This window comes from Thrips palmi, unplaced genomic scaffold (assembly GCF_012932325.1).
Source record: "Thrips palmi isolate BJ-2018 unplaced genomic scaffold, TpBJ-2018v1 HiC_scaffold_2, whole genome shotgun sequence".
NCBI lineage: Eukaryota > Metazoa > Arthropoda > Insecta > Thysanoptera > Thripidae > Thrips > Thrips palmi.
Genome location: NW_023144629.1, coordinates 2,745,452 through 2,756,926, shown reverse-complemented (window position 1 = coordinate 2,756,926; position 11,475 = coordinate 2,745,452). Strand labels below are relative to the sequence as shown.

Here is an 11,475-nt window from a genome sequence, read left to right as displayed (position 1 = left end):
AGCCTAACAACACTTCACTATAACAATATTTCATTCTCGGGGGCTGTAAATTATAGCCTGCCTCCGCCGCGCCGCCGCGCCGTGCCGCCGCCGTGCCGGCACCGGGGTGGGGACCGGCAGGGCAGTGTTGCCACCCCGACCGCTGCACAAGTTACATCAAGCTATTTTATTATTTTATTTGGTCGCCTTTATTGTGCTGTGCGTGTGCGAGTGTTGGCCGGCCTGGCGGGGCCTGGCGGGGCGGGCCCCTTCCGCCGGCAACGCTCAGACAAGTCGGACAGACGGGGCACCGATTTTCGGGGCAATTATCTCGTTATTTGGACGTCGGCGCCGCCGGGGCGGGCCTGCAGTCACCTCGGTGGCCCTAACGCAGCGCCACACCTCCCCCCCCCACCAGGTTTAATTCATTAACTCCTCGGCCGAAAAGAAAACACGGCCCTCATTCTTCACGCCGAGACAGGAGGGCCAATCCGGGCCCCGCAATTCGAAAGGTGTTATTTCAGACGCTCATTTGGGCAGCGGGCCGCACCGCGCGCCGCGCCGGCCCGGATGTTTGCCGAGTCTCCGTCTCTCTCAGTTTCCGGCAGCGCGGCGGCACAGCGTGGCACAACCCCCAAGTGTCATTTGACCCCTATTCACAACACCACCCGCCCCCCACTCCCCCCACTCCCCCCACTCCCCGCCCACCGCCCTATTTGACAGCCGTTGTAAAACGAAAATGAGTCTCCACGCGTCCCGTGACACGCCTGGACGGAAAGCCCCCCGACCGGGGGATGCGTCAGGGGGAGGGGGGAGAGGGGGGGTGTTAGTGGGCGATTGCGACCTGGCGAGCACAGCCCTAGTGCGACAGGAGCCGGGCCGTGCCGTGCCGAGCCGCCATTACGCAGACAGCTGGTTGGACATATATCACAGCGGCTGTTTCAAGTCGCCAGGGCGGCGGTTAGAGGATACTTTGAGAGTTTTACTGCTTGCAGGCGGCCATGGTCGGAAGGGGGAGGGGGCGGTCGTTTCAGGGGGCGGAGGGGAGGGGGAGGGGGAAGAGGGGGGGCGACAGACTGATTGTCGGACTAATAAAACGCGGGCCGGCACGACTCGGCCCTTACGCTCAGAAGTAAAGCAGTGCAGTGTAGTGTGAGAAAAACGGTCTAGTCGCCGCCGGGAGTCGAACCACCGGCCGCCCTCGCCACCTCGACCGCCTCCGCAGCGCCGGCCTCGTATAAAGACATCCCGGCTTCGATCCCCGCGGCAGCGGCCAGGCAGGCAGGCAGCACGCCGTCAAAAACACGACGCGGCCGGCACCGCCGTGTTGAGGCTCGCTCGCTGAAACTTATATATCGCAGCCATGAGGCGGCAGGCGGCCCCGCCACGGCCCCGCCGGCCGCTTTGAAGTCACCGTCACTTTATGGCCGTTTATGACCTCCATAAACATCGGCCGGCAAGGGGCCAGCAGCCATAGGCAGCCATAGGCAGCCCGACAAGTTCTCATGGGGCGGGCAGGGCGAGCGGCGCGGCCGGCGTGCCCTCCATCTTGTTGCATCCTCTTCGTAAACAAGGTAGGCAGCCCGCTGCAACGGCTGCCGCCTGCACCCGCGGTACGTATCACACGCGGACAAACAGACAGACAGACAGACAGACACTTGAGACGCGCCAAAGATGGCGTCGCGCGCCGTGATAGGCCGTCCGGCAGCGAGGATGCATTATAAGCCGGCCGGCCATAGAGCACTCCACCACTACACTACCTACTTGAGTCATTGGCCCTTCAGGCGCCATGCCCCGCATCCTTCTTCCTCCTCCTCCTTCTTCTTCTTCTCCTCGAGCCATGGGCTATGGGCGCACGCGCGGGTTGCGCAGAGTATACTGCGCCGGCGGGACCCGTGCTGAAGTGAACATTGTTGCCGCTTCTCGTTTCAAAACCGAAGGCAAAGCCGTGGCAAAGCCTGCTCAAGGTGTGAGCGCGTGTAGGTGTGTGTGTGTGTGTGTGTGTGCGCGCGCGCGCGCGTCCCGCGCGACATGTGCAACACGCCAAAGGACGTTCAGCTGCTCGTTGGCACTGCGGCACCTCATTAGCGACGTGCCGCGCATGCGTAGTATTGCGTACACTGTGCGGAACGGAGAGGAGGAAGCGAGACGACGGACCAGCCAGAAGGAGCGAGGAAGAGGCATGAAAGAAGTCTCGCAAGAAGCCAGCAAGAGAGCAAGGAGCCAGCAAACGCCAGCTAGACGCCAGCAAGACGCCAGCAAGACGCCAGCAAGACGCCAGCAAGATGCGAGCGGAGTAAAACGTTAGCAAAGACACGCGAGCGAAACGAACGCCGAGCTGTCGAAGGCGGTTATAACCCTGCGGAGCGAGCGAAATGGCAGTTAACTTGATCAGGGCCTTGATGATGGCGTCCGGCGAGCATCGACGCCGTCCGCCGCCGTGCCCTGATGACAGAGCGTCGCCGAGGGCGGTGCGGGGCCCGGCCAGGCGGTTCGGCGGCGTTACGGAGTTACGCGGTAATCTAAGTAATTTCTGCACCTCAGCCTTCGCTGCCTCGGCCGCCTTCCTTCGGCCTGCTGATGTGATGGCCAAATTACAAGGTGGTGGCTCTGGCCCCGACCCTGCACACTGAGAGCAACTGAGAGTCGCTTTTCGCCGCTCTGTCTCTCTCGCACCCGTGGGGCGCCCCGTGTGGGTGCGAGAGAGACGGAGCGACGAATCAGTGTGCCGGCCGGCACGCCGGATTGCCGAGTGCAAAGCAAAGATTGGCCGCAACTTCCACTTTCCGCTGCGCCGTGCTCGCCAGGCTGATTCCGAACGGCGATTTCGTCGCTCTGTCTCTCTCGCACTCGCAGGGCGTCCCGCACGGGTGCGAGAGAGACAGAGCGACGAAACGCCGCGCGGATTCGGGGCGTGCTGCCTTGCGCCGCCGCCGTTTAGGGGGAGGAGTTTTAAAAAGACGCGGGCCCCATTCCCCGGCCATGTTTACAAGGGGCGTCATTAGCCCTACATATATATGTTGGCAGCCCTGCGCCCCGCCCCCGGACCCGCCCCTGCCCCGCCCCCGCCCCGCCCCCCGGCCCGGGGCGAAATACGTCCCTCCAGCCATCACGGCCGCCCCGCCACGCCCCGCCCCGCCGCCTATGAAGCGTCTCATCCTTCTTCCTGACATCGTTTAGTTTTCCGGAAAGCGATTAAGCCCGTCGTCGGCTGCTGTGGCCGCCGCGTGAACCGCGCGTGGGGCGTCGGGGTGTGCGTGCGCGCGCGTGCGTGCGAGAGAGACACGTCCTGATGAGGCGGACTGTCTGTCAGCCACAATTAACATGTAATAACAGGCGCGGGCTTCTCTCCACCTCACCCTTCTTCTCTCTCTCTCTCTCTCTCTCTCTCTCTCTCTCTCTCTCTCTCTCTCTCTCTCTCTCTCTCTCCGCAGCAACGACTGCACGAAGTTGCCGCCGCCGCCGCGTGTCAGGCCGTCAGGCGTGCCGGGCGAGGTGAGCTGACAGTGCGACTGACACCGCGTCTCACGAGCTGTCAGTCGTCGCCGCGGGAGGGCGCGCGCGGCGTGGCGGCGTGGCGGCAGGCGTGACGCGCCACGGGCAATGACGTGCGCGTTGTGGCGCTGCCCCGGCCCCCGCCCCCGTCCTGGACTGCAAGCAGACTGATTCCGAGAGTCGTTTTCGTCGCTGTGTCTCTCTCGCACCTGCACGGGACGCCCCATGAGCGCGAGAGAGACACAGCGACGAAAGCGCGACTTTCGGAATCGGTCTGCTGACGCCGACACCTTCGGTGCACGTCCCCGTACGATGGTCTGTCTGTCTGTCTGTCTGACTGTTTTCCGCGACTGTCGTGGCTTAGACACTAAGAAAGCCCCACCGCGATCCTGGTCGCAGTTGACTCAGGTATCAAAATTTAAAGACGTGTCTGTCTGTCCGTCCGTCTGTTCGTCCGCGGCTCGTCGGTCCGGCTGCCAGTGTAGTGTCCGTCCGGCTGTCAGTCCGCGTCAGCCCGCTGTCCGTCCATACGTGTCCGCCCGTCCGTCCGCCTGTCAGGCTGTCGCTCGGCCGGTCACGCTCACTCGCTGCCACGGCCTGCACAGTGTGCCTGGCCACGGCCTGGGCACGGCCGGGGCGTGCAGCAGCAGCAGGCGTCCCGTTCGAGTGTTAATTTTTCTGACAGGCGAGGTGGCAGGGACACATCCCCTTCTGTTCCGCGCCGCCAGCTCAGCGCGGCACGGCGCCACACACACGCACAAACACGCACACACTCACACACACACACAAGCCACTGATTAAAGCCGGACGAAAAATGAAAGAGACAGCGAGAGCTTTTGGACGGCTGGTTGCACTTGCACTCCGGGTGAAGGCGATTCGGGGAGGCGGCGCGGAGCAAAAAGCCAAGGCGGTGGCTGGCTGCTGGGGCTGGCCGGCTGTCCGCCGCCTAACCTCTCTGTTCTCGGGCTCAGCGTGGCTCAGCTCGGTCGGCCGGTGCCGCCGGGCCTGCCCGCCCGTAAGACCGATTCCCAGAGTCGTCGCTCTGTCTCTCTCGCACTCGCGGGGGTGTCCTGTGCGGGTGCGAGAGAGACGGAGCGATGACTCTCGGAATCAGTCTGCTGCCGGGCTGCCCGGCCGGCCAGGGCAAAAAGAAGAAGAAAATGAAAAGAGCTTATTCCACCCAAACGAGCTCAAGGGCCACTCGGGCGTCGGTAGTGGCGGCGAGGCGCGGCGTCCTGCGCCCCCCTCGGCCCCCCGGCCCCCCTCCACCCCCCTCCGCGCGCTCACAAGTAGCAGTCAACCTGTCAGCCCCGCCGCCTGCCTGCCTGCCTGCCTGCCTGCCTGCTGGCCGCCAGCCCTGGCTGCCCGCCTGCCGCACTGCACCAGAAAGCCGCGCAACCCTTCATCGCGATCACGCCGCGCGCACATACGCCGTCCAGCGGAGAGTCCGTCCGCGTCGCTCTGTCTCTCTCGCACGGGACGCCCCGTGAGTACGAGAGAGACAGAGCGATGACAGCGCTGGGCGTCATCAGTCAGCTGCTTCGCTTGCGTCCGTGGAAGACGAGCCGACGAAGGAATGGGCAGCGGGGTAGGCAACCCGTCGGACAGGGCCTGCAGACTGGTTCCGAGGAGCGTCGCTCTGTCTCTCTCGCACTCATGGGGCGTCCCGTGCAGGTGCGAGAGAGACAGAGCGACGAAGGAGCACGTGAGGCGTGGCGTGGCGTCTCACCTGCACGGCGGCGGCCCTTCTTCGTGTCCTTCTTTTTCTCCTTCTTCCTTCTCTCCTCCTCCTCCTCGTGTCGATCGCTATGCAGGCCGCGTCACGCACCGGCAATGAGCGGTGCGGTGGCCTGTCAGCGCCTCGCCGCCAAAAGGAGAGAAAAAGAGAGAGAGAGAGAGAGAGAGAGAGAGAGAGAGAGAGAGAGAGAGAGAGAGAGAGAGAGAGAGAGAGAGGAGTGACAGGAGAGGGTCGACGCGTAGCACGGCGTAGCAATGAGGCGCAACATCCGGCCGCCGCCGCCGTGCACAGTCGCATCCGTGTAAGCGCACCGCGTTGTCATGGCAACTCGCTGGCTGTCCGTCGTCAAATCACTGTTCACACCGCGCCGCGCACGCCGCGCCGCCACGCACCGCCTGGGGCCTGTTCGTGCTCCCTTCCCCTCCCGCCTGTTGACAGCTCCCGCACTGCGGGGGGAAGGGGGCCGCCCCGCCACCCTCGGAGTGATCCCCCAGCCAGCTTGCGGCCGTGTCTTGCGGAGGCGCGTGTCCTGGAAGACTTCCTGGAGAAGTCCTGGAGAACGTCCTGGAGAACGTCCTGGACAACGCCAGACAGGGTCCAGCTGCAAGGCTCCCGTGGGAGCCTGACGAGCTCCTGGAGGCTCGCACGCTGCAGCAGCCGCCAGGACGGATGTTTGTAAACTTCTGGAGGAATCTATGCCGCGGCCTGCGGGCTTCCGGGGCTCTTCCAGGAGTTCCTGGACTTCCAGGAGGCGATAGCATCGAGGAGTGGCACGGGGCGGCACGAGGTGCAGTGCCTGGTGCACACATGCATTACGCCGAGCTTTTTCCCTTTTCCAGAAATGGTGTGTTGACACCGCGTGTCCTGCCGCCTGCATGCTGCTGGCTGCAGCGCGCGGAGGGCTGCCGGGCGTGCCGACGCCGTGCCGTGGCTGTGGACACGACGTGGAGGGGCTCGGGCATGACGGCCGCCGCGACCCGAGCGACCCGAAGCCCGCCCGGCGCGGAGCGGCGAGGAGCCGAAGACAGCCGAGCGGGTGGTGGGGGCCGCGCTGGCCGCGCCACCCAGGCAGAGCAGCCAGCCACCAGCAGCAGCCCCGGCCGCCAGCCCGAGCCGCCAGTCAGTCCACGCGCGGCGCTCGAAGTGTGAGGACGTACCGCCGCGTCCAGGTTCCAGCAGCGCCGCGAGATCGTGCCGAGTGGAGCCGAGAGCCGGCCGCGAACAGTGTTGTGCCTTTCTGGATTACCTCCTTGGATTACCCTCGCCGCCACTTGGATTAAATGCTGCCGCCTTGGATTACCGCCGCCAGTGTCCAGTGCCAGTGATTGTGAAGTGACTTTCTTTCTGAAAAAGAGAAGCCGGCGAGGCGCTGCGCCTTGCACCGGCAGTGGTTCCCGAATGCTCATGGGAGTGTTGGATACCGCCAGCAGCATGTTGACCTCCGGGGCCAACCAGTACCTGCAGCCGGACTACCTCTCGCCGCTGCCCACCACGGTGAGTCGAGTAGCTTGATGCGGCCTGGAGCCTGGAATCGCCCGGGCTTCATTTCGTGGTCGGACGCTCCGGAGCGCCCCCGGGCCCCGCGGCCACGCAGCCCGCCGCAGCAGACCCATTCCGAGGGTGGCTTCCCGTCGCTCTGTCTCTCTCGCACCCGTGCGGCGCGCCCCACGAGTGCGAGAGAGCAACGGCGACGGAAACGACTCTCGGAATCCGTCAGCAGCCACGCAGTCCGGGCGGCGCCTCGCCGTTCAAGTCGCAACCGACGGATTCCGAGGGCCGTTTTCGTCGCTCTGTCTCTCTCGCACCCCTGCGGAACGCCCCACGAGTGCGAGAGAGACAGAGCGACGAGAACGAGTCTCGGAATCAGTCGGCTGCTCGTTTGTAATGAGTTGTGGGCTGCGGCTTGCGTGTCGCCCGGGGCCGCAGCGCCTCGGGGAAACTCGGGGCCGGCGGGGCAGTCCGGCAGCCTTTGTTTCCGCTGCTGGATATTGCACACGAACTGGTCGTTGAGTGGTGCGCCTGTCGGGCGGCGGGGGCGCCCGAACCCGCCACCTGTGCGTGCCCGTCGGTTCGCGGTGCGCCGATGCCCACCGGTTCGCGGCTTGCCCTTGCCTAACCCGGGTTTCCGCCGCGGCGTGCGTTGCCGCGCCGCCCCCGTGGGGCCGTGGGGCCGTCAAGGCGTTCCCAGTGCCCACTCACGTCCGCACAGTGCGGCACTCAACTCTTGCAAGGCGTTCGATTTATCGATCGCCGTTTCCGCCACGCGCGTCGCTGCGTCGCTGCGTTTCTACAACCCGCCCTTGCTCTCCTTGTTGCAGTTGGACGCCAAGAAGAGCCCGCTCGCGCTGCTGGCGCAGACATGCAGCCAGATCGGCGCGGACTCGCCGTCCAAGCCGCTGTCCCAGGACGCGGCCAAGGCCAAGAAGCACTCGACGTCGTCGGGTCGGCCGGCGTCGTCCGAGCGGCCGGGCCCCAGCCCCGCCAACAAGCGCAGCAGCCCCGCCAGCGCCTCCAGCGCGGCGTGCAGCCCGCCGGCCGCGTCGCCGTCGCACGGCGGCTCCAAGCTCGCCTTCAAGCCGTACGAGGCCAACGTGCTGTCGCGGCGTGAGGACAGGCCGCCGTCCAAGGCCGGGTCCGAGGCCGCCGCCGACGACCGGAGCAGCAAGTCGTCGGGCAGCGCGCAGGCCGCCAGGAAGTCCACGTCGCCGCGGACCTCCTCGCCGCCCACCAAGACCGCCACGTCGCAGGCCGCCGCCTCGTCGCCCAGCGCCAGCCGCGGCGCCAGCCCGCTCATCCGCTCCGGCCTGGAGGTGATGCAGGGCCACTCCAAGGACATGCAGGCCCTGGGCGCCTTCAAGGCGGCGGGGCTGGCCGGGCTGACCAGCGCGCAGCTGGCGCAGCTGTGCTGCCCGCCCGGCTACGAGGCGCACCACCCCGCCTTCCGGCCGCCCTTCGCCGGCACCTCGCCCTACAGCCAGCACCACGCCGCCGCGCTGCTCGCCGCCGGCTACCACAACAACCCCTACTTCTCGTACCAGCGCGTCAAGTCGGCCACCGGCGTGGAGACCATCGTGCCCATCTGCAAGGACCCGTTCTGCCAGGGCTGCCAGTACAGCATGCACAACACGATGCTGTCGCTGGGCGCGCCCTGCCCGCCCGGCTGCACCACGTGCGACCACCACAAGTACTCGCTGTCGTCCGCGCTGGCCGGGTACCCGCCGGGCGCTGCCGCCGCGGCCGCCGCGGCCCTGCAGGGCGCCGGCCGGCCCTACGTGTGCAGCTGGATCGCGGGCGAGTCGTACTGCGGCAAGCGCTTCGCGTCCTCCGACGAGCTGCTGCAGCACCTGCGCTCGCACACCGGCCCCGCCACCGCCACCAGCACGGCGTCCGGCCTGCCCGCGCTCGGCCCCAGCGGCCTGCCCTCGCCCACCGCCTACTCGCGGTACCACCCCTACGCCAAGCCCGGCGCCGGCCCCGGCGGCTCGCCCACCGGCCTGCTGCCACCGTCCGCTGCCTCGCCCTACGCCGCCTTCAGCCCGCCGGGGCTGTCGCCCGGGCACCCCATGGCCGTGCCGCTGTCGCCCTACTACTCGCCGTACGCGCTCTACGGCCAGCGCATGGGGGCCGCCGTCCACCCCTGACGGGAGGGGGGCCAGGGCCTCAGCCAGGGCCTCAGCCAGGGCCTCAGCCGCCCGGACAACCAAAGTTACCCTCCACGGCCCAAGACCTAGCGCTCGTCCAGGCCCCACCCTGTGGCGCCAGGGCGACGCCGGGGCCACCTCGCCTGTGATACTTTTCTGTGTTAGTTAGGCCCTCAGTGACACAAGCACCCCTCGACCGCCACCGCCACCACCATCAGCCCCGTCCTCATCTGGAATGTGTTTTTTCGCGAATTAGCATAGCTCAATGTAAGGGCGGCCATCTTGAAGTGCCAGTGAGTGTTCTGAGTGTTGGTTTCGCCTTTAATAGCCTGTTTTATTATTATTTATATCTCCCGCTTGGAATGGGAGCGTCCGCCTGACAGCAGATATAAATTACAATGTCTCCGTAATTTATACTCGCTCCCCCCTCCTCTCGGCACCGCCGCGGCGGCTCGGCCGGGCTCGGCTCGGCCCTGTTATACTGCCGCGGAGGCTCGGCTCGACTCGGCCCGGCCCTCGTATATCCATTTTTTCCACACACTCGAGTGAGAGGAGTGGGGAGGGGGAAAGCCGGCTGCAACTCGTAAATTATCTCGCGAGGGCTGCAATAAAAACTAATGTTAACTTATTCCTGTTTTATGATGTACATTTGCAACGAAATGCTGCTCTTGATAATTCACGTGCTAAAGCAATGGCCGAGCCGCTGGCCCGTCATGTGTGTGTGTGTGCAGTAGGTCGATGAGGGGAAACGCATCTTGTTGTTGTTGTTGCTATGCTGCGATAAGTCATTAACGCCAACCTGATTGATTGTTATCAAAAACTAAGTTATATTAGCCTAGACAAATATTATAAGAATTGATATGATCAGGACCGAAAAATGTCTTTCACCAGATATCGAGAAACAAAAAGACTACTGTACGAAAAAAAGTAAATATTGGAGAGAGTGAGATTGTCCTCTTGGTAGATAGCCACGTATGTGAGTGCATGTACATATAATGTTGTTTCCACATACAATACTTGAATAAAAGTATACGTTGTTTCTACCCTGAATTTATGACTGTTTCTTTGTAATAAATGTCTTGGCAGACATTATACCCCTGTATCCCGCTCGCAGGCGGCCGGGCAGGCGGCTATAGCCGAACATAAACGAGCATAACCACAGGCTGCCAATAATGTATTCCCTGTGGCGGCGAGCCGGCCTGTGTTATCACGATCTTAAAAGTTATTACCTAGACTAGCGCTGCCCAGCGCCGAGTCGGCCGCGGCGTGGAACTGGACGGGCAAGGTGTTGACGGAGGTCGCGCGACGCGTTCGGGAAAACACACAGACAAAAGGAGTCAGCAGGAAAGGGTGTCTGTCGGACACAGGGAGTAAATAAAACGAGGGGAGATAAAGTGAAGGCCACTCATGACAAGTTTGAAACCGGGCTTTGAGTGGCTTTTTCCAAAGTAGCAAGAAAAAATGGTTGATTTTGGTTAAAAAAAATTGATCTACGAAAATAAGGCACTGTGTACATTCAGTATCAGTTACGAGAAGCTGTATACATTTGAGCTTGAGCTTGCCCAAAGGCCATCTAGTCATGGCTCGTCGTTTCATCGGCAGTGGAATCTGGGACAGAGGCGGGTCAGTCACAAAACAATGAACTCGTCATCAAGCAGGAGGCAAGGTTTCAACCTGCGCCTGCGGGTGGCTCAAAAACGAAGTGAGACGGATGTTGGCCTCGTCTGACACGTGCGACAGGCAAACCGTCCAAGCGGTCAGCACCAAAGCTTTCGCGCCAACTTGAACCTTTCTCATTGAGCTTTGCCGGGGCGGCGCCGTTTCCAAGGCGCTTGGGAGACGGGTTCAAAAAGTGGGGCCATTTCACGGTGTGCTGGGCAGTAGGCCGCTGAAGCAGTTCAGGCTGAAAGCCGTTGGTGTTGGAATAGTTTTACGACCGCTGCCACTGCCTGCACTCGCATTAGCCTCACACGCACCCAGGCATGTTCACACTGTAGAGAGCGGCGTGCCGGATGCGCCTCGTTTTAATGGGGCAGCACGATAAATATGCCACAACGCGTGTATTAATACACACACAGTGCACCCGGCTTGATGACTCCATCTTCCGCGTGGAATTCCAAATTCCGACGTGCACTACACTGCAATTACCGCCGCAGAATGGACGACCTGTTTGGCGATTCCGACACTCTTTTCCCGCGCCGCGGCAATCATTGTCGGCGTGATGTAGGTGTGGAAACCGCGCTAGTTTTTGAAAAAAATTTATAAAAATTCCGACGTCAGCGGGGAATTCCTGGACACCTAATTTTCCGCGGCGCCGCCGCACAGTGGGCCGGAAGACCGGCGGCGGTGGCGGTCAAAATCCCGAATGCGTTTTGAGCTCCAGAGTCGCTAAATGGGACTGGAACCGAACGTGCGACCACACCAATGGATTGCTCTTCGAAAGAGGAATCCATTGGTGGGGTCACACGCTCGGTTCGAGCCCTACTTAGCGACTCTGGAGCTTAAAACGCGTATAGAGTTTTGACCGCCGGCGCCGCGGTCGTCTGGCCCACTGTGGCCGAGCGCCGTCGGCAGCACTAGCCGCGACGACCGCGCCGGCCCAGTGTGATAAACCGACTAGTA

At 63.3% G+C, this 11,475-nt stretch overlaps 1 protein-coding gene across 1 annotated transcript; it reads left to right on the top strand.

The window, feature by feature from the left end:
* The first annotated feature begins 6,314 nt into the window (after nt 1-6,314).
* LOC117647313 (zinc finger protein Noc) lies at nt 6,315-9,903 on the top strand. Its single transcript, XM_034389020.1, has 2 exons — nt 6,315-6,706; nt 7,531-9,903. The coding sequence occupies exons 1-2, from the start codon at nt 6,611-6,613 to the stop codon at nt 8,851-8,853; spliced, it is 1,419 nt and encodes a 472-aa protein (XP_034244911.1). The 5' UTR covers nt 6,315-6,610; the 3' UTR covers nt 8,854-9,903.
* Nucleotides 9,904-11,475: the final 1,572 nt, after the last annotated feature.